This window comes from Mus musculus, chromosome 19 (genome assembly GCF_000001635.26).
Source record: "Mus musculus strain C57BL/6J chromosome 19, GRCm38.p6 C57BL/6J".
NCBI lineage: Eukaryota > Metazoa > Chordata > Mammalia > Rodentia > Muridae > Mus > Mus musculus.
The window spans coordinates 11,248,720-11,271,926 of NC_000085.6; the positions used below are offsets into that span (position 1 = coordinate 11,248,720).

At 42.1% G+C, this 23,207-nt stretch overlaps 1 protein-coding gene and 1 long non-coding RNA gene across 2 annotated transcripts in view; one reads left to right on the forward strand and one right to left on the reverse strand.

Moving 5' to 3' along the window:
• The window catches only part of 4930526L06Rik (RIKEN cDNA 4930526L06 gene), a 103,068-nt gene that overhangs the window by 51,903 nt on the left and 27,958 nt on the right, over window positions 1–23,207 (forward strand). The gene's annotated exons all lie outside the window — the stretch shown is intronic.
• Ms4a1 (membrane-spanning 4-domains, subfamily A, member 1) lies at window positions 960–17,430 on the reverse strand. The gene is made up of 7 exons (NM_007641.6): window positions 17,329–17,430; window positions 9,965–10,117; window positions 9,414–9,533; window positions 7,854–7,913; window positions 5,736–5,972; window positions 4,460–4,561; window positions 960–3,164 (listed from the first exon to the last, which is right to left on the reverse strand). The coding sequence occupies exons 2-7, from the start codon at window positions 10,100–10,102 to the stop codon at window positions 2,946–2,948; spliced, it is 876 nt and encodes a 291-aa protein (NP_031667.1). The 5' UTR covers window positions 10,103–10,117; window positions 17,329–17,430; the 3' UTR covers window positions 960–2,945.

Consider the following 23,207-nt stretch of genomic DNA (forward strand, 5'->3'; position numbering starts at 1 on the left):
GATGGCCTTGTTGGGCATCAATGGGAGGAGAGGCCCTTGGTCCTGTGAAGGCTCAATGCCCCAGTGTAGGGGAATGCCAGGACCAGGAAGCAGGAGTGGGTGGGTTGGTGAGCAGCGAGAGGAGGGAGGGGATGGGAGTTTCTCAGAGGGAAAAATGAGGAAAGGGGATAACATTTGAAATGTAAAAAAAGAAAATATCTAATAAAAAATAAACTATTGTCTAATTCAGGGTCACAGATTTTAAGTGTTTAGTTTTCTTTTAGGTATTTTTTTAATGGTAGCTTGTACATTTATGCTTCTGATCAAATTTTGAGCTAGGGTTTTTTTTTTTTATACTGTGTGAAGTAAACTTCCAGTTTATTTATTTAATTTTGTGTGGCTATCATGAGTCTCATGAGCAATTGTTGAAATGGTTATTCCTTACTTGGAGTCCAACTAATTATCTTTGAACACATTTTTATTTTCTTCATTCAGGCACTAACATTTTTGAAGTTGCAGATCTCTGTCTTGTCTTTATAACATTCTTAACAGTATTCCTTATCATATGTTGTGATTTGGATCTTAAATACCCTCTAAATATCTACTGCCTAAGCTCAAAATGCCCTTGAAGGGCTATTGGGACCCAAACATTTGCAGCCATCGTTTTGCTTCCGAGCTGTCACAAGGTGGGCAGTTTTGTACCACCACATGCCTCCTTGCTTGGTATTCTTCTGTCTCATTATTGGTCCCCAAACCATGGAGCCAAACAGTCTCTTCAATGGTGGGGTAGGTGTCTAGCCAGTGGGTGAAAGTGATTTTTTTTAAAGCTTTTGTTCTTTATGGTTACAAAATTGTTTTTATAAGAATAAAAATTAAGAGGAAAACCTAACTTGAAGCTAGAGAAATACCTTCTGCTTTGATAAACATGTCTGCCATTAGGTAATGAGATTTGATTCTACAATGATGGAAGATTCTTGGGGGAGGCTCACAAGAACTTTTATTCTTTTTAAATAGACACTAAAATTATCTCCTAGTCATGAGAAATTGGTAAAGACTAATTATTTGAGAATCTGACGATGACTAATGTAAAATCATTAAGGAAATGAATTTCAGAGAGGGGAAACTTTTCAAATTGAATACTGCATTTAAAACTTTTCAGCTTGACACTCCTCCTCCCACCTCCCCATCCTCTCCAGGCATAGCGGTATCTTCTTTAGCTTAGGGTACCTTCTATGGAGAAGAATGGATATGGAGAATCGTGCTGTGGCTTGTAAGTGGGCAGAACTTAGTAAAGACCTACTGGATGAGTAAACTCCTTGGGAGCATGTGTCAGATAGGTAGGAATAGCTCAATATGACTGGATGTGCCACTATTCAAACACAGGTTAGTATTATGTGGCAGAAGCATCCCATTGTTTGATGTTATGGAGAAGAAAGAAACATCCAAGGTGGAGTATCCATTGCAGGCACTGACACAAAGTTTTATTTACTTAGAGCTTGTTTTGAAGACCACACAGGGAAAAGGTGCTACTTCCAGTTTCTTTGTAATAACAGGAAATAACTCCCACCGGTAGCCTCTAATAAAATAGAAATATTCCAAGGAGTGAAACTTAAGCTGTTCATATACCCATAATGCCTAGAAGCAGACTTGTCATGGTATCTGAATGATAGGCTATGGTGAGATCTTTTTAGGCTAACAGTGTTTCTAGGTCAGGTGCTAGCATCCCTGCTCAGGAACAGGGGTGGGAAAGTATGGTGGCCTGAGATTTAGGATTTTAACTGTGTTGTTTTTAAGCATGATCTTTGTGTGGTAATTTATAGTGCATATAAGATGTGTTTGTGGTGCATCTTATAACTTTCCAGCTAATTGCATATTAATGTCACGACTAGTTTTCCAAATGATGTAAGATTCTGGGTGTCTTTATTCATATGGTGTCAAATCCAATTCTGACTCTTTTGTGATTCAGCACATTGCTCACAAAGTATATACTTTGATATAGCTTATACAGGCATATGGGCATAGATAATTTGGTTATTTCAAACATTTCTAGAATTTGAAGAGCTGGGTTTGACTCAAGTCCCCACAACTATTATTGAATATCTTGGCTTGCTTCTTACATTCAACTAAATTACAAAATAGTGATAGGTTTTTTGTTTTTTGTTTTTTTGTTTTTTTTCTGTGAATCATGAAAGACCAAATAAACTACTCTGCCATTTGGAAAGAATCTCAAAGCACAGCTGTTGCTTAGGATTTGAGATCTGGGAACCCATTACATTTCTGTCTCACCATTCTTTTTTCTCTTGACTAAAGAATACAAATACATAAACGATGTGACCAGAAGCCAAGAAACTGGAGATGGGCAAAGTTAAGACATGAAACTTGCTTATGTGTAAGCTATGCTTTTTGTACAGAGACAGACTTAGGACTAGGCCTTTCACAGCTTCCCAAGTGGGACACAGAAGCTTGAAGAACATGCCATATTTTGTGCCTTCCCCACAGGCATATAGGTGTCTCATTTTCTCTCATTATTAAAACAATTCTCATTAAACAATTTCTCTCATATTCTTTAAGACAATCATGCAAAAGGGACTCCACCAAACATGAAGAAGGAGTCAGAGAGTTCAGAGATGAACAGAACAGTCATGTGTCTTTTCCCTCTGCTGTAACTGCTGATGGAGGAAATGCGGAAAAACCATTACCACTACTGAGACACACATCCAAGGAAAAGGTGAATGAGAATTGGATTCTTCAGCGTTTCTGCCAGTGTAAGACTCCCTAAGCAAGGCAAAAGACAATCTTTTATAATCACTGCATTCTTCAAATGTGAAGGAGAGCTAGATGTGGCTTCTCTATGCAAAGTTAAGCTGTGAAAATATGGAGAATAGATTGTGGAAGGCCACAAGAGATGAGGGTAACTATGTGTCTTGGAAGCTCTCTAAACAATAATGCTTAGAAAAGAAAAGAGTTTAAGGAGCGATCTCATTTTCCACTGGCAAGGATTCCTGCTCTTGGGGAGGTGCTGGAAAATTTATTTCTGCTTCTTCTTCTTCTTCCTCCTGCACTGGAATAATTTCAATTTCCTCTTCATTCTTTGGTTGGGAAGATACTCCACTTAGCTCAATGATTTCTTCTTTCATTTTAATCGTCTGCTCATTTTTTTCTCCAGCTGACAGCAGAACCACATTCTAGAACATAAACAAATGCTTCTTGACTTTTACCCTTGACACACCTTCCAACAATCTACGTATATCCAAATGTCAAATTATTCTCAGGCTTCTTGTTTAGTTAACCATATACTGTAGATACCAGGATTGGCAATGCGGATGCTCAAATTCTTATCAAATCACTTACTTGTTAAATCTCAAGTCTGAGTAAATTGTTAAGGGCTTCAGGCATTTGCCACTTTGCCTGGAATAATAATACCACATGAAAAAACAAAATGTCAAAAATAGAGGAGTTTAGATTCTAGAACTGATTTGCCTTTAGTGGTTATAACCCAGGGAAGATATTCTCATTCCATCTTCTTCCCAGATTTGTAATGAAAGAATCAGTGATGACTACAAGGTTATAAGCTAAATCTTATAGTCTGTCACTTTGAGGTAGTTTATAGTAGAGGTACTACTGGAACATTCACATTTCCCAGTTTTGGAGACTCTTTGAAATACTATTGTTTTGGAAGTGGAATGAGGTGAGAGGAGAAAGCTGAGAAGGCAACACTAAAAAATCCAAGAACCAGTCACTTTATCAGCCTTCAGCCTTCACTGTCTTATGTTCCACATTAAGATGGGAGAGGGCATGTAATCAAGGTGTGAATAAGAATGTCTACCATAGGCTCAAAACTTTCAATACTTGTTCTGCAGTTGGCAGAACTGTTTGGGAATGATTAGAAGTACGGCCTTGTGGGAGGAGATGTGTCATTGGTGGTAGGCTTTGGGGTTCCAAAAGTCGAAGCCATTTCTAGTTAGTTCTCCCTATATGATGCTTGTGGATCAGAAGTAAGGGCTCATCTACTTCTCCAGGGCCATGGCTGACTGCCCACTGCCATGCTCCTCCCTATGATGGTTATGGACTCTAACTAATCTTCTGGAACTGTAAACACCAAATAAATGCTTTCTTTTATAAGTCACCTTGGCCATGCTGTCTCATTACTGCACTGCAGTAGAACAGTAAGACGAAGTGGGAGTAGGAGTCTGAAGTCAAGTAGAGGGAAAAGCTGGTTGGCAGGAACACTTGTGGACATGTGGAAGGAATTGTAGCATCTGTCTAACCCTAGACTCAGTTACTCTTCAAAATATTTGCTGCCACTGCTGGTGTTTTCTGGTTTCCAAAAAACAAAACAAAACAAAACAAAACACCCCAACAAAACCATTTTTCCCAATGAAACCCCTAGTATCAGAATTTCACCAGATCATATTCTATATAAACAATTTTTTGTAGATATCAGTTTTCTAGGTTGTGTGGATAGGTAACTCCAACTTACAGATTTGGATCTGGTACACATTCTTTTCCACTCATTCTCCACAATACCAGCTGTCACAAGTTTCTGGAAGAAGGCAGAGATCAGCATCGCCGACAGAATGCCCTGGAAACCAACGACACAGAGGCAAGGTGAGATAACATCAGACGGACGTGCACAGTGCACAGTGATGACAAACGACTGGAACTCAGAGAGCAACAGTTCAGTTCAGTGCTTTAGGTGAGCAAACTGAGCTCCTGTGGGGAGTGCTTGCTATGAGACAGTATCTTCAGGCACAAGAAAGTAAGGTGGGAATAGGAAACTGAGAAATCAATTCTTTTAAAGAAAGAGTCTCACATTAAATTCTTTTAGCATCGGGCTGTGGTGGCGCACACTTTTAATCCCAGCACTTGGGAGGCAGAGGCAGGCAGATTTCTGAGTTCGAGGCCAGCCTGGTCTACAGAGTAAGTTCCAGGACAGCCAGGGCTACACAGAGAAACCCTGTCTTGAAAAACAAACAAACAAACAAACAAACAAACAAACAAACAAGGCATATTGGCACATCCCTGTAAAAGCCCAGAACTTTTACAGGGAGTCAGGGAGATCAGAAGTTTAGGGCCATCCTTGACTATACAGAACAGTGAAGGCCAGCCTGGACTACATGAGACCCTGTACCAAAGAAATAGCATCATCTTTAGGGGGATGTGATATCACATTGAGGAAACTCCACAACACTTGAGAGATGTATTTCCTTTCCCTTTTAAACTCTGCATTCACAATTCAATGATGACTAACATGTCAATAACATTTTAGGAATTTCTTTCATCTTTTTATTAATAACAGTAATTGTTAACATCATCAGTGATATTAACACCGATGAACACATAAAGCTTGGTGTGCTGGCATGTGCCAGTAAGCCCAGCATTCAGGAAGTAGAAGCAGGATTGTTGTGAAATTGAAGGTAGTCTAGGATGAATAGACAGCATTAGACCACCCAGGACTACACAAGAACATTCCTCAGAAGAAATGATAAAGTCACAAATAGAATCTTATACAAATGACACTGTTCTAAGGGTGTTGCCTATGGCAACTAATTTGTTTATCAAATCAACCCAAGGAGATACAGAGCATCACTCTCTCAATTTTACAGCTAATGAAATGGAGGCAGTATATGAGGGGGGGTTCGGATCTAAAGTCACATACAGAAAAAATAGCAGACACAGAGTACCTGTCTGGAGTTGATGTTCATAATAAAGCACAGCACATTTCTTCTCTGAAGACTCACTGCTTTTATACTTACCAAGAACACAGACTGAATGCTGTTACAGTACTGTGTAGATGGGGAGTTTTTCTCTGAGGAATTAGATGGTTCACAGTCGTAGATATCAACATACGGCTTGGAAGTTTGAATAAGCTCCAGTCTTCTCATTTTTAAAAAATGAGAAAGTGTCATGTTAAGTATGTCCATGATTGAAAGAATTATTCCAGAAATGGCAGCAAAGAGGCTTAGAGAGCTCATTATCACTTTTGCTTTGACCTGAAACAGAGGCAGGGTTGTTCATTAGATTTGATTCCTGTTTGGAAAACATAAAGCTGGATATGGGATTTCAGTTGTCATTCCCCTGATTCATGAAAACTCCACCTCTGAGTTCTAGTTCAGCTCTTGCTATGGGTTTTAGCCTCTTTGACACCGTGTTTAGCCTCATTCTGCCCCCCCCCCCTTTTCCAATCTCCTTGTCTTAAGCCATCACCATCCCATTCGATTTATGAAAACAAAATTCCAGTCATCCTTTGCCCACATTTTGTATCTCTGAACTTTTCATTGCCACCAACTTCCTTTCCAGACATGCAGTAAACACTGAAGGGAGTGAGGATCAGTGGTGTCTGGGCCATTACCTCCTTGCATAATAAGAGAGTGGGCAGAGAGATAAGAGGGCTTTTACATCATGACTAAATACCATTGAAGTAAATATAGATAGAACCTTCTTGGTTTGTCTTATTGTATTGGCTAGTCTTGTGTTAGCTTCTCATACAAACTAGAGTTATCAGAAAGGAGGGAAATTTAATTGAGAAAATGCCTCCATAAGATCTGGCTATAAAGTATTTTCTTAATTAGTGACTGAAAGGAGAGGGCCCAGCCCATTGTGGGTGGTGCCATCCCTGGACTAGTGGTACTGGGTTTTATAAAAAGCAGGCCGAACAAGCCAGGCGAAGCAAAACAGTAAGCAGCACCCCTCCATGGCCTGGCTTTGTATCAGCTCCTGCCTCCGGGTTTCTGCCCCGGTTTAGTTCCTATCCTGACTTCTTTTGCTGATGAACAGCAGTGTGGAAATGTAAGCTGAACAAACCCGTTCCTCCTCAACTTGATTTTTGGTCATGGAATTTTGTCACAGCAATAGAAACCCTGACTAAGACAACTACCAAATAAAATGTATCAGCCATAACAGTCACACCAGTGCTCCCTACTGATGTCATCCATTGGGGCAAATTTCCCTTGGTAGCACAGTCTGTGCATGGAGGGCATGGCTGTGACTGCTCGGACCTGTGTGGGTGATAAAAGCTTGATATGTCGTATGCCATATGGTGAGACATTACTGGTGTGTTTCACTAACATTTCACTTCTGGCTATGTGACTTATTTATGGAAATTTGGTAATTTTGGTTGTATTTGGTATTTGTAAATTCCCCTAAATTGATTTTTTTCAGATAATTTATAAATAATAACCATCTCAATCCACTCAGGTCTTTGCCAACTCAAAGTGACTTACTAAGTATAGGTAATGTTAGAGGATTTTCTAGAGAGAAATTTGGTGGTGAGCTCTAGCCACCCATCTAGATCCAGGAATTCTGTAGGTTAGTTATTTTAAGAGGATATAAATAAATCTTTATGGATGAGCCACTGTAGGCTTTATGGCTACACTATTACACAAAATGCTCCATCTCATCTTTATATTGATTTTCTGTGTCAAGACTAGCACTTCTGTTCATGGGGGGAGCAGGTAGGGGGCTCTAGGGCACTCCTGTACTCACTTGGGGTTCTGAGTCTAATTCTAAGTCTACAATAAGGCTGGGATGCAACCCAAGCATCTGGACCATTTTCCTAAACGGTGTGTCATTTCCTATATAACATTCTTTCAAAATATGCCATGTCTGCCATCTCCACAGGGAACTTAGCATTGAAAGAGTACTAAGTCCAGCCTTCTGACCCTGTCCTTGATTCCCTTGCCATGGACAGACTTAAGGCAGTGCTATTTTTGAGTTTCTCGTGAAGAAAATCCCATCACAACCAGAATGATATATGATCCATTGCTCAGAGAAGAGTCTGTGACTGCAAAGCTCTTTTTAGGTCCCTGTGCTTGTTTTCTACTGAGAAAGTGGCTGTATGTCTCGTGTGTGAGAAAGGACATATGATTACTTGCCAAACTCTTCCTGGAGGTTTTTTCTGCTGCAGCTGCCAGGAGTGATCCTGAAATAATGTACTGCAAAGAGAGAGGTGGGAAGGAAGGGGAGAGGGGCAGAAGGGGGGAGACAGAAAGGGTGACTGTTATTCACTGATAACTGGTTGGGAAGGAACCATCTACATTTGTTGTTGTTATTGTTGTTCTTGTTGTGTGTGTGTGCGCCTTTCATTAAACTATGCATTGAATTTTTATCACATTAAGTGATTTCTTGGCAGCTATATTTCTTTGTTCTTTAGGTTCATACATGCAGTCTATGAACCTTTGGGACCATTATCTAGGAATAGAATAAGAAAAGAGAGACAGAATTCACACTTTTCCTTGTCAGTGAGAACCCTCTGGGACCATACCATCAAACAGAAACATAAGAAATCACCCCCAATAAGGTGAGGGTGATTTCCCCCATCTACAAGTATTCCTTATCTACACAGGCTATAATTAGATTGTGTCTCTAGTTTTAAAAACATTATTAGGCTGGGTGCCTAGGAAGCACAGGTAGGAGAGAAGATGTAGATAAAGACATTTCCCCTCTCCTTTTTATTAAAAAAAAAATGAAGTTTATTTATTTATTTATTTTTATGTGTGTGGCTGTTTTGTCTGCATGTTTGTTTGCCAAGAGCATTCCTGGCCAAGGAGGCCAGAAGAAAGTGTTGAATTCGTCTGGAACTGGCATTACAGATAGCTGTGAGCTGCCATGTGGGTGCTAGAGATTGAACCTGGGTCCTCTGGAAGAGCAGCTGGTGTTAACCACTGAGCCATCTTTCTAGCCCATCTCTCTCATTGTGATTAGTGAAAATGTTCATGTAGGGGGCACAGTGACATAATAGCCTTGATGCCACTGAGTGATCGTGTGGAAGGCAGGACTTGACTATGATAAACTTCACCACGTCATTGGTTGCTACAGGAAGCAACAGCGATTATTTCTTGTTTCCTTTCCCAAAGTTCAAGCAATAAAGTGCAGAAAAGTCTTACGGCTAATCTGCCTTGGTTCACTGAAGCTTCAGTTCGGGACTCAATCTTAGCGGGACACAGTCATTACAAGTGTCCTAGCAAAATAAACACTACCTAGCCTCGTGTTGCCCAAAAGAGTGTTGCTGAACTTGTAAATACAAAAGATTATTTGAGATGAAAATAATTTCATCAGGTGCCTTAGTAGTTAACAAACTTGTAGCGACATGGGAGAACTTAGGATGTTTCCATGTCTCCTTTCCTTCCAAAGTGCCAAATACCAGCATCTCATACCCTGCTCTATCCCACTATGCAGAGACCCTGCTTTGCCCAGTGTTCCTTCCCCGAGAACAGCTGGCAAAGCTCCTTTCTGTGAATCCACACAGAGCATGGCCAGCTCCAACCACAGGAGCCTCGTAGTGTAGTCTACCCTTCTTCCTACTTAACTATGCCAACCCCACAGGATTCTTCCTGCCCATGTTACTTTCCTCAACACAGAACAACTTAGATCTTTTGGGCTTTTTTTTTTCTCCTTCAACGTCTCAAAAGTTGTTTTTGTTTATTGTAACTCACCATAATGCCTCCCCAGAGAGGGTACCATACACTCAAACAGATGGGTGCGAAGACCCCTGTGGGGATCATCAGCAGTCCCCCCAGGGTAATATGGAAGAGGCCATTCATGATTTGGACAGCCTGGGGAGAGAAGAAAGGTACAGGTGGTGAACTGAACTCACTGGTGGAGGTCAAAGGCAACATGGGAAAACTGAGACCCACGTTGAAACCATGCAAAGGTCCTAAAAGGAGTGCTAGTGCTGCTCAGAATTTTGCCTCCTTGTTCAGATCTCTCTCTCCCACCACAGAGGGCATTTTCCAAGAACCGATACGTATGGAATCTGAACAGTGGACCAGCCTGGTCCTCCAAACCAAGAGGTGATTATATAAGATCATTCTGCAGTAATCCAGGTGCTAACTGGTGCCCTCTGGCATCACCCAGTGAGAAACATAAAGAACACAGCCACTTAAACCTGCCTGTAGAAGGCAGACTGAATTCTATCTACAGCCTGAAGCATCAATGTCTGCAGGCCAGAGCATCTCCCAAGTGTGGAATGGAGGAAAAGTCTTACCCCCAAAGCCTTTGATTCCCTCATGAAGAAGCTTTGTGTGGGGCCCACCAGTGAAGATGTCCTTTTGAGGTTCACTTTTGGAGCAGGTTGCATGGCGAGGGGACCTTTTGTAGGCTCTGCTGGGAAAGGTCCACTCATTGAGTTTTCAAACGCCTGAAAATAAGACAGTGAGGTGAGATCAGAGTCTTTGGCAATCTTTACCTTCTGGCACCATCTAATACTTCTCTTAGTAGTCCCTTGATGGTGCCACTGAGTCATGTCCACTTCCTAGTAACTTCAGATGTAAGGCAAGGTCTACTACCGTGGTATAGGAAAGGATCTGGAGGGGCTATCTCAGGCAAGGGCACATGGGCCCAGGAATCTGAGCTAGGATGATAATCATGTTTGGACACATGCTAATGTTCAAGAAATCACAATGTAGTCAATTAGTTTACCAGTGAGCTATACTCTTAGAACATAGCCATACCATAAATTTATGTCCATATGCAGTTTTTCTCTGGTGGGGCTTGGACTCTCTTTGTGAATGCTAAGAAAATACCACCGCGCTTCATCTCTGCTCTATGCATTTGTCTAGCTGGTCCCTCCTTGGATGTTCTTATGATTTAATATTCCAAAGCATATTTTTATTGGCTTGTTCATATGTTCAGAAGGACAGTGTAGTAGCCCAGACATGTCATTCTTGATTATGGCTAGGACTGTCCTGAAATTCAGGAGGGATGGTCTAGACCTCTCTCTCCCTCTGACTCTGACGTTGTGCAGGTCACTTCAAGAATATTCTCTGATATCACATGTACAATCACAGCCTGTGAGTCAGACTGTCTGGTTTTAAACAGTAATTCTAATTACTCTGAGGTGTTGGCCAAGTTACCTGGGCCTCAGATTCTTCAGCTCTAGACTGAAAATAGTAAGAATCCTTGTCTCACAACGTGGTACAGGAGGTTGATGATGACGGTTCATGTTGGTGTGGGTTTTTTTTCACCCAGGTGTAGCTTAAACCCCAGCTATCCGCAGAGGCCTTCTGTAAACCCTCAACCTATGCGCCCTGTGTATGCGCCCTGCCTCAACACATCCTGTGCTAGTTACCTCATTTCAGTCATGACTGTGGTAAATTACCTTATATGCGAGTTTATTGCAGTTCTCTCTTGACAGAAACAAATGATGTTGTGCTACATCCACTTCAGTAGTGACACGCATGACAGGCCAAAAGCCTGGATGCAGTCCTGAGGCGAAGAGTTTCACGGAAACTTAGTCTCCTGGAAGTGTGGCATTCCATAGCACGTATGCTCCAATTTTGTCCTTGTGAATGGATCTGTGTGCTTCCTTTCAGTGTTGTTTTATTATAGGTGCCTCCAAGCAATGATTTGCCAAATACCTAAGCAAAATCGAACTTTGCTTTCTGGCTTTCACCAATGCCCTCGGTAGTCCTTGAGCCAACCCTGGGCTTGGAATTCAGTAAGAATGTTGCCTATTCAGTGACATTCAGAATTACTTCTAGTATTGTAAGAGAGATAGTGAAAGAAATCGGGCATTACTATCTCCTGCATAGAGTTAGAAATCTATAGATTTCTAAATCTATAGAGGGCAAGCTTAGCAATGTAAGTTTAGAATTCTTATTATAGTTATGTATGGCAGACTACATTACTTATTAGTAGAAGTCCCCCCACACTATCACTTAGAATAAAAGCCAAGTCGCTCCCATATACAGGAATTTACAATGGTTTAGGAAGTAGATTGAGCGGTGGTTTTAGAGTATTGCATTATTCATGAGATGGTTAGCTAGAGCTGAACTCCCTAATTAGAACCATGACTTGGGTGTGAAAGCCCTTACCCTAGGAGTGTAAAGACCTCACACCTGGCTTCTAAGACTATAGCTGACCTTAGATAGGGCTGACTTTGTCTCAGTTGTTTTATTGCCCAGTTCCTGCCAGTCTTTGTGTTTACATTCCTGTTTTGTGTAAGAGCCATTAAGCATCCGGTAACCTAATTTGTACCTTGCTGATGTGTCACCTAACTTCCCTATTTTCTTCTGTATAAAAGGTTTGATGTTCAATTTGACATTACATTCAGATCCAAACTCCCTTGTGTTGAGTCTGTTTGTCACCCCATTCCCGCCGACTCTATGCCCATTTGTCCGAGACCCTGATTCACACGGATTGAGGGGGGTCGACTAGGCCCGGTCCGTGGCAATGTTGTTGCTTTTTGACGAGTATCTAAAACAATGCTCACGTGTTATAGCTTCTTAACATCAAAGGGATGCTAGATTTATGAAAAGCACCCATATCTGAATAAATATTAGCTGCTTTGTTGAAATTCTTGTTATACACTTCTAAGCTGTAGTTTTTACTTTATGCATCTATTAAATGAGAACAGTGTCCTACCCATAGAATTATCATAAGAAGTGAATGGACATATGTACCCAGGACAGGGTAGAGGGTAGAGAGTATCATCTGCCAGTGATCATGAGCTGCTTCTGAAGTGATGAGACAATGAGTCACATTCATTTCAGCTCTGACAGGCTAAGGCTATTTAGCTTTCTTTATGTGTCTTGTGTTGGGAATATCCATCCACTGATTATGTCAGCCACGTCTTTGAATTTCATTGCTATTTTCTGCACCCTGGATATCCCTCTGTAGGGCCACACATCTGGCTAATTGTAAGCTGTGGAATTAAGAGTGTCTACCCAGGTTGCTGAATCTTACTAAGACATGGAGGGCTGGGTGGGTGCATCTCTTACACTTCGTCCTATTTTATACGTACAAAGAAATTCCTCCTGGGACATCTCTTCTGAGCCCAGCAGAGGAGACAAGAGGTGAATCATTGCCTCTGTTTTACAGAGGAGTGGACAAGGGCAGACAGGTTAGGTAGCTCACTTGAAGTTATGTAATTACTAATGATCTGAAAAGAAGACCCTAACTTGTCAACTGAAGGGCAGACTCACTGCTCTGACTCAAGTGGGGAACAGTTTCATTTCTCTTCCTTTCCCTTCAAAATATGCACACTCCGAATGACTTAAAGCAACACAGAATGTGACCTGTCTGCAACATCATGGGCTTTAGGGAAGCATTTCTTACTTCATTTCCCTCCTGTCCTAAATTAGCAGCTGTCACTTGGCCCGGGGGACTGTTTCATACCACAAACCATCCCATGAGACCACTAACCAAAAAAAAAAAAAAATATATATATATATATATACATATACATATATATATATATATATATATATATATATATATATATATATATATACATATATATATCCCACCAAGGAGTTTGCAAATGAATACTGGTTTAGAAGTAGAAAAATCTCCAGAAACCAGTTTGTTCATATCACAAATATGGATCCTTCCCCTAGACACGGGACATCCTTTTGCAAAGACCTTATACCTCACTCTGTAGACCTCCAGGCTAGATTGTATGACCACAGTTGTTTACTTGAACATGTACTGTGTCCCAGGGTTATTAGTTGTTCTAGTTCCAGTTTTTCTCATACCTCCCTCCCAGGAGGCATTGTATCACCTTTTTAGTGGATGTGTCAATAGAAGTTCACATAAGTTATTTTCCCAAGATCTTTTGGCAACTATGGAATGAGATAGAAGTCATTTCACTCCATTCTAGGGAACTAATTTTAGTGATGGTGGCTTACAAATGCAAGGTCATTAATTGTTCAGGGTGAAGGAAATGATTGGACCACCATTAATATAATTCCACCTGAGTTATCAGCTGCTCACTAAGTCTTGGGTCTGTGTTGTTACTGAGATAAACCTTTTATTTAGGCAAAGCCCAGTGGGGGTGTCCGTATGGCCTAGTGGCAGTAGTAATATGAAGAGAAGAACATCACTCTTGTAGAACATATCTTTGTAGTAACTGTATATCTACAAAGTGTTGAATAGCTATTACTACAAAATAATATTTTGTAGTCAAAATAATAACTTTTATATGCCATCTTATACTAACGATCTCCCTCTTCTCCCTCCCTTTCTCACACACGTGAGAGCACTACAGGTTGGTGCAATAAAATTACATTTAGTGGCAACGGAAGCTAGAGCTGGTCCATATATTCCCACAAATGTAGGTTTTTGCATCATTGCCTTATTTTTAAAAAAATCATACAAAATTGCTCCAATAGACTCCAGCTCACAGCAAAGATTGTTTGGTAGATTACTAGGGGTATGGACCACATTGGTCTAATATGACAGTATAGGCTTTAGCTTCACAATACTGATACTGAATTGATGATTTAATTTGCTCACCCACCGTTCCATCTTATCACCCACTGCAGCTCCCACAAACCCACAAACCCCTTTGACTTCTAAAAGCATGACTTTTTTTTTTTTTTTTTTGTCTATCCCCTGAAGATCTCACAGTATCTTCTCTGGTTTGGGCTTAAATAATGACTCTTAGGTCCAATAATTCCATCATCTTCTGAGACACTTGAGGCTTCCTCCAACCTCAACTTCCCCCTTTGCCACTCAAAAGAGTTTTGCATTTATGCTCCTTGCCCCATGTTTTTTTTTTTTTTTTTTTTTTTTTTTTTTTTTTTTTTTTTTTTTTTTTTTTCCGAGACAGGGTTTCTCTGTGTATCCCTGGCTGTCCTGGAACTCACTCTGTAGACCAGGCTGGCCTCGAACTCAGAAATCCGTCTGCCTCTGCCTCCTGAGTGCTGGGATTAAAGGTGTGTGCCACCACTGCCCCCCCAAACCCCATGCTTTTGACTGTGATGAATCTTACATTCTTCTTAACTCTTTCAGTCCATTTCCTTCCACCAGATGTTTGTTCTTTACAGAAATTCCTTCTTCCTGGGACCTACTCTCTCCTTGTGTGGCATTATGTAGTAGAAAGAGCTGTCTATATTTGTGATCTCTGCAAATTAGGATTGAAGTTGTCCTGTGATTGATATGATAATAAATATTCAAGGAATAATTATTACTACTGGTTCTTATTACGCTACCTTGTTTCCCAGTCCCCAAACTTTCATTTTAAAATACAGCAACATCCCCTATCACTACCCCGTTTCCCCTTTCTTCACTTCAGCTTTTAAAATATTTGCTTTTTACCCTTTCCCCCAACTTCCTCCTCACACAGTCCCTGATACTCTTCAACTAGAGTCTGCCATTCAACTGAAACTTCTCTGTACAAAGGTTGTGCTGTAGCCTGTTGCCTTTTCTGCACAGTGCCTCAGGTCAGTTTATTTTTGCCAACTGCTCAGACTTAAGACGTTGGAACCAGGGAGTATGTGAGATGGTTTGGTCATGTTTCACAAGCATGAAGATCTGAGTATGGATTTCAGCATCTTCATAAAACACCCACTGTGGTAGCATACACTTGTAACTTCAGTGCCTATGAAATATAGATGGGCAGAACCCTTAGGCTTGCTGGCCAGCTCGTCTAGCCAGATATGTATGTTTCAAGTTGGGGAGAGACCTTGTTTTGTGACTGAAGAAGGTATCTAACATTAATCTGACTTCCACATGTGTGTGCATGGATGAGTGTGTGTGTGTGTGTGTGTGTGTGTGTGTGTGTGTGTGTGCATGTGCGTGTTTTTGTGCACACACAAACATAGGCTTGAAGGCAGATTTTACTCCTGCTCCTTCAGCTCCCTTACATATTCAGGCAATAGCAACATCATGCCATTTCCACCTCTGTAATACCTCTTACCCATGGACCTTTCCCCTACATAGTATCACCCATATATTGTTCCTGATTTCCTTTCCTGGTATAGCATAAGAAAAAAAATCTTGTGGGTCAGGCCAGCCAGATGGCTTACTGCTAAGGCTGATGACCCAAACTCCATCCCTAGGACTCACATGATAGGAGGAGAGAACTGATTCCTGCAGATTGTCCTCAGACTTCCACATATGTGCACATGTGTGCATACATACTAAATAATAAGCAAATAACTGTAAGAACTGTTAGAAATGCTGTGGCTATTGTTTTGCTTCAATACGTTTTCTAATATTTGCCCCACAAAGCAACCATGACACATCACCTTAAATCTCTAAGTCGTGCTCTACCTGGGCTCCCCTCTCACCAACCCGCCCCACTGTCTCCAACTCTCCTTTGCTTTCTTGAGACACCCTTCTGGCTCTTCATTGCAGTCCAGCTCTGGATGACTTTCAGAGCCCGTGTTCTCAGCAGTCATGCTTGGACACGTCTCCTGTCTGCTTTGCTGAATCTGCAAAACCTTTGAGCTAGTCCTTCCCGTTTCTCTCCACGTTCTGTCAACCTCCACAAAAGGACCATCATGTTACCTCAGGCTGTTCCTTGGCTGATGGTAAGGATTTCTTCAAAGTCAATAGCCGTTCATGTTTATCACTTTTCTACAACTACTTTTATTGTAGTGTGCCATGTAACTCCTGAAACCCAGTGCCAATCCAGTAAGGGAACTGTGCAGGGGTTATCTGGTAAACCTGCCTCTTGTGATGCTGATGCTGTGAGCTCTGTCTTACACAGACCGTTAAGCTCAGCTTCCTCCTTTGGCAGGTAAATGCTCAGGATGCTTTCTATTCACAAAATGATAACCTCCACTTCATCTGACCATCAGTGAGACAAAACCATTATAAGGAAAACAGGGAAAGTCTCTCTGTCTCTGTGTCTGTCTCTCTGCTGTCTCTCTCTCTCTCTCTCCCTCTCTCTCCACCTCACCTCTACATACATACATACATGCATACTTATTTTACTGTTTAGTTTTAGGAGCACATTAGCACCTGGTTAAAGTCAATCCCTCTATCCTGTCTCTAGCACCCACTCTCACCCTTGGCTTCTTCGATCATAGACAGAAAACAGGATTTGTGCTCAGTATTCCAATGCCACACCGAAAATGCTAGATAGTAAGATTAAAACCATCTATGATGGTGCTTACATTGAAGTTTTATCTTTGGAGACAAAACTCATCGGGAGGAAGAGGAATGGGGCTAGATTCTTGTGGCCAGGATTATTTTCTAATTTGGTTTTAGGCAGTCCTAAAAAGATTCTGTGTTCTAGGTTTAATCTTCATGGTGCAGAGGACCTCAATATTGCTCCCATTTTATGGGTGAGGAAATTGAGGCATGGAGAAGTTTAGTAACTCACCCAAGGTTATGCAGCTTCTCTGTGGTAGTGCCCCAGGTTGAAGACAACATTCTAGAGACCTTTTCTCCTTGTTAGAATCCACTCACCACCCATTGCCCAGAGTCATTTTTGAGAGGGGGAGCAGTTAGGTTAGGGGTAGCCCATCCAGCCTTGAAATCACCACACTTCAGATCATGCTGCCACTTGCCAGGGACACCCCAGACTGAGAGCTGACTCTCTAGTCCCTAAAACCACTCCTTTTCATCTGGCCTTTCCTTTTATTAGAGTCACTAAAACAGAGCAGACCTAACCCTTACCTGGGTCTCCAAGGCTCCAAGGCTCCAAGGCTTAAGGGCCAAATTAGCCACTCACAGCTGAGATCAGTTGGCCTCTTCTATCTCAAGTACTTGAAGATGAGTGCGATAGACCAGACCTGGAGTGGTACCTCTGATTGACACCACGTGACAGGAAATTAGCAGCTTCTGCTACCTTGAGAATCGCTCCAATCACCTTGCTTTGCCTTACCAGGTTTCACTTCTTAAAAATTACCCTGGGGACTGCCTGGTATGCTTCATGCTACCTTAATTAGAAGAACTTCTGCAGCCCCCACCCTGTAAGCAGGTGTGGATGGTGGGTCCCTAAGGGCTGGAAAAGGGCTAGAAATTCTCCAGAGATGGGCTGTTAGAGCTTCACTTTTGGGGCTGAGTAGGTGGTGGTGGGGCACCCATGCAAAAAGTCGGAATCCCTGAGAAGGTACACTTGGGAGCACTGTATCTGTTGGTTTTTAAACAGTCCCGTCATCTGCTCATACTCAAAGCTCTAGAGGGCCATGTAAATCTCACGTCAAATTTAGCAGAAATGGCCTGAAATCTAATTTGTCTCCATAGAACAATGCACCCAGAAGTGTTAGGCAAGACTCAGCTCCCATTTCGGGTGCTGTGAACCGAGACAGCACTTTTACATATGAGCCCACCCTTCTCCTTCCTGCTTCCCTTTCTTTGCAGTATTGCTTAGAGCTGTAGTGGCTGACTTTAGTGTTAGAGCAAGCAGCAAAGTGGAAGAAGTTGGTGATGTGGGGGAAAGTCTATAAACATTTAAGAGGCAAATATTAGATTTTCTCAAGACATATCCTCTTTTCCATATACAACCTCATGCATGTTAGACTTTTTATTAATTTTTTTGTTTAAAGCTGTTTTTGTTTTGTTTTATTATTATTATTTTTATAGTCCAGTCATTACTCCCTCCCTGTCCACACTCCCACAGTTCAACATCCCATTCCTCCCGCTTGTCTTCAAGAGTATGTTCCCTCCAACCCCCACCAGGCCTCCCCACTCCCTGGGGCCTCAAGTCTCTTGAGGGTTAGACGAGTCTTCTCTCACTGAGGCCAGACCAGGCAGTTCTCTGCTGTATATGTGTCAGGGGCCTTAGATTAGCTAGTGTATGCGGCCTGGTTGGTGACTCAGTGTTTGAGTGACCTCAGAGACTGCTGGTCTTTCTATGAGGTCACCCTCTTTAACTTCTTCCAGCCTTTCCCTAATTCAACCACAGGGACCCCCGACTTCAGTCCATTGGTTGGGTATAAGTATCTGCTTCTGTCTCAGTCAGCTGCTTGTTGGGACTCTCAGAGGGCAAGCAAGCTAGGCTCCTATCTGTAAGCACATCATAGCATCAATAATAGTGTCAAGCCTTGGAGCCTCCCCTTGAGATGGATCCTAAGTTGAGCTGTCACTGAATCTCCTTTCCCTCAGTCTCTTCTCCATTTTTATCCCTGTGGTTGTTTTAGACAGGAACAATTCTGGGACAGAGGTTTGACTGTGGGATGGCAATCTCAATCCCTCCACTTGATGCCCTATTTTTCTACTGGAGGTGGATTCTACGAGTTCCCTCTCCCCACTGTTGGTCATTTCATCTAAGGTCCCTCCCTTTGAGTCCTGAGAGTCTCTCACCTCCCAGGTCTCTGGTGCATTCTAGAGGGTCCCCCCCACCTCCCACCCACCAAGGTTGCATATTTTCATTCATTCTACTGGCCTTCAGGGCTTCTCTTCACCCTCCCCCCAATACCTGATCATGTTCCCCTTCCCCCTCCTCCTCCCACCCATATCCTTCCCTCCTTCTGCTGCCCCTGCCCCCATGATTGCTTTCTTCTCTCTCCAAAGTGGATTGAAGCATCCTCACTTGGGCCCTTTGGCTTGTTAACCTTCTTGAGTTCTGTGAATTGTATTCTGGGTATCCTGTACATTTTTGGCTATTATCTACTTACTAGTGAGTACATACCATGCATGTCCTTTTTGGGTCTAAGTTACCTCACTTAAATGGACACTTTCTCCATTTTACCTAAAGGTTGAAACACGGTAACTATAGTAATACGAGGCTATTTCACCCCTCTCCCTCTTCTTTCTTCTCTCTTTCTGCCATTTAAGATGGTTGAGAGCCATATGGTCAGGACTAGTGAACAGAAGTATTTCTGGGGGGGCTGGTTTGGGTGGAACATAAACAAAAGTGCTGAAGTTGCTGAAGTTATTAGTGGACCAAGCTGCTAGTTAGGTAGAGAATTTATTGCCATTCAGAAAACTCAGGTCACAGACTTTCAGTCTCCTACAAGAATGTTATAGTGAGGAGGGGAGTGAAAAGGGTAGGTCCACATCCATTCAAGATCCCAGTTGTGATTCTTTGTATCTATTGCAATGAGTTGGATACAATGACATAATGTTAGAGTCTGTTTTGGCTGCCTCCGTAGACTTGTATAAATTTATAAGTAACAGAGACTTATTTACTGAGGTTTAGGAGTCTGGGATGTCCAGGGTTTTCATGCTCTGATATCCCAGGCAGAGCAGCAAGAGAACACACATTCATGGAAGGGGATTGGGAATGGGTGTTAGGTAATTGTCATGGTAACGGTGTTGTATTATAAGGGCAAAGTCCTATGGCCAATCACCACTTAAGACCCACTTCTCAGCACTGTCACACTGGGAAATAACTTTTCTAATCTAAGATCTTTAGGAATGTATCCAAACAAGAGCTCTCCAGGCCCAGGCTGAGATGAGACTCCTATCCAGGCATGGTGGGTAGGTTGGAGATATGTACCTGTCTGCGTACTGCATGTGGGAGCAGGGTAAGGCCTGGCAAATGTATGGCCTTTGAGAGGCCTGATCCAGAGATATATAACCCGATGTTCATATCCAAGTCCCATTCTCCAGTCTTCTCCTCCCTCCCTCCCTTCTAGTCTTTCTAGCCACTTGACTTTGGCTCAATGCAAATCCCTCCAAAACTATCTCAGATTTAGTTAATATAGTCAACTTAAGCTGTCTTTGCTGATGTGGACTGAGTATGCTCAAATGCCCTCCACAATTAGGACTTGTCAACTGCACTGCCTTTGAGTCTATGCTTTTCCCTGTTTTATGTTTGACATTTTGTTGATTCTATAACACACTTGACTTTTTCCTTTGACCTATACTCTTATAATTCTGTGGCTCCAATTTTGAAAAGATGTTGACTGACAGAGTTAACAAAAGTGTAACAACTCTTATCCAGGTAGCATTTGAAGATCCACATATACCACTCCATCTTCAGTACTGTTTCTCTCTTCTGAAGAATACATTCTGCATCATGATTATTTGTGTCCTCTCCTTACTCAGCCTTTGGTTTCCAGTTTTTTTGATATTTTCTTTTTTTACATTTCAAATGTTTTCCCCTTTCTGGGTCTCCCCTTTGAAGCCCCCCCCCCCATCCTCCCTCCCCCTGCCTCTATGAGGGTATTTCCCCACCCAACCACCCAATCCTGTCTTCCCGCTCTAGCATTCCCCTACACTGAGGCATCGAACATCCTCAGGCCCAAGGGCCTCTCCTCCCACTGATGTCCAACAAGGCCATCCTCTGCCAAATATGTGGCCAGCGCCATGGGTCCCTCCATGTCTATTCTTTCGTTGGTGGTCCAGTCCCCTCAAGCTCCGGGGGAGGTGGGTCTGGCCTATTGACACTGTTGCTCCTTCCATGGAGCTTCAAACCCCCTCAGCTCCTTCAGTCCCTTCTCCAACTCCTTCATCACCCCCCTCCCCTCAGTCCAATGGTTGGATGTGAGCATCCGCCACTGTATTTGTTCTTTAAAAGCAGGGGTAGGCTTTTCTGGGTCTTGTGCTTTCTGCAATGTAATGGGACCTAAAAGTGCTGCTTGGTTCTATCTCCCATGGTGATAGTGACCAGCAGGCAACTCAGAATTAGGATGGAAAGGGATGGCATGTTGTCGACTCCTCAGCAAAGCCCTGACACTCAGGACAATCTGCTTCCAGCGGCATTTTGTTTCAGTGCATTGGGAAAGGAGAAGCAGGCCCCTCAGAACTGAGGCTCAGTTTTGAAGTATAAGAGAATCTGGCTACAGGCCTGAAGATACAATGTTGTACCTATAATGTGAGTTTAAACATCTAAAATTTGTTTTTTAGTTCTTTGTGCTCTGGAGAAATATTTCATATTTTTAACAGGAATAACATTCATCAAATGCCCATGTATATGTCAAGCACTGCCTTCGTAGACAGTCTGATAACACATATACAGTATCAACTGATTGTTTTATGATTAGAGAAACCAATGCTTTGGAAATGGAGAAACTGGTCCTCAAATGCACTGTTGAAAATCAAGAGAATAATGTTTTAAAAGCAAGAAAAATCCTAATTAAAAGCCCCTACACCATTTATCTAGTGACTTTAAATTCCAAGGGTTGAATGCTCACAGAACTAAATTTTAGCCTAAGGGATTTAAAGCCTGTAGTATTTAAGTATGTTCAAGTTACAGGACTGTGCATGATAAAGTGACATTTAATATTTGCTCTAAATTACCAGTCCTTACTGTCATGTGTCAGGTTTCACCTTTAAATACTTCTAAAGCCTCATATATCTGGACATCACTGACTCAGTTACCAAATATTCTTTCACCAGAACCTCTCTCCATGGGAAAGAAAAACTTATCTCCCTTGCCTATACATACACCTTCAGCTTAGAGCACACATCAGCTTCTTCCAGCTTAGAGCAGAAATCTAAGAAAACTTGTTATTCATTTGGAGAGGGTATATGATTCTCCCTATATCCAAGGCATTGTAAAATATGAGACTTGCATGTGGTGATCTTAATTCAAATCCTGTTTTTAAATGAGATTCCCTTTGTGCACTTAGAAAAGTTGGCTGCCTCACTCAGGATGATACCCTCCAGATCCATCCATTTGCCTAGGAATTTCATAAATTCATTGTTTTTAATAGCTGAGTAGAGTGAGTTAACCCAGTTACAAAAGAACTCACATGATTTGTACTCACTGATAAGTGGATATTAGCCCAGAAACTTAGAATACCCAAGATACAATTTGCAAAACACATGAAACTCAAGAAGAAAGAAGACCAAAGTGTGGACACTTCACCCCTTCTTAGAATTGGGAACAAAACACCCATGGAAGGAGTTACAGAGACAAAGTTTGGAGCTGAGATGAAAGAATGGACCATCCAGAGACTGCTCCACCCGGGGATCCATCCCATAATCAGCCACCAAACGCAGACACCATTGCATATGCCAGCAAGATTTTGCTGAAAGGACCCTGATATAGCTGTCTCTTGTGAGGCTATGCCAGTGCCTGGCAAATACAGAACTGGATGATCACAGACATCTATAGGATGGAACACAGGGCCCCTATTGAAGGAGCTAGAGAAAGTACCCAAGGAGCTGAAGTGGTCTGCAACCCTATAGGTGGAACAACAATATGAACTAACCAGTACCCCCCAGAGCTCATGTCTCTAGCTGCATATGTAGCAGAAGATGGCCTAGTCGGCCATCATTGGGAAGAGAGGCCCCTTGGTCTTGCAAACTTTATATGCCCCAGTACAAGTAAACAGCAGGGCCAAGAAGTGGGAGTGCATGGATAGGGAAGCAGGGGAGGGGAGCGGGGGAGAGTATAGGGGACTTTCAGGATAGCATTTGAAATGTAAATGAAGTAAATACCTAATAAAAAATTGGAAAAAAAAAAAGAAAAGTTGGCTGCTTTGGGTTTCAGTTTCATGTCTGTGACCGAAGGCACACCTCCCTTAATGAGCAGCCATATAGTTGAAATGACACAGGACAGGAAGTACCTCAGTGCTTAGCAGTAGCCAGCGCAATGCAGTACAATGTAGTGGTTCTCAGACTGGAAAGCTTCTGAGGTCCTCAAGACCCTTTTTAGGATC

Excerpts from the sequence above, each read along its gene's own strand:
- Ms4a1 (NM_007641.6), bottom strand. The coding sequence starts at position 10,102 with ATGAGTGGACCTTTCCCAGCAGAGCCTACAAAAGGTCCCCTCGCCATG. Across the intron at positions 5,973-7,853 it reads AAACCTCCAGGAAGAGTTTG|GTCAAAGCAAAAGTGATAAT; the intron begins GCAAGTAATCAT and ends CCTCTGTTTCAG. Across the intron at positions 4,562-5,735 it reads GCATTCAGTCTGTGTTCTTG|GGCATTCTGTCGGCGATGCT; the intron begins GTAAGTATAAAA and ends GTTGGTTTCCAG.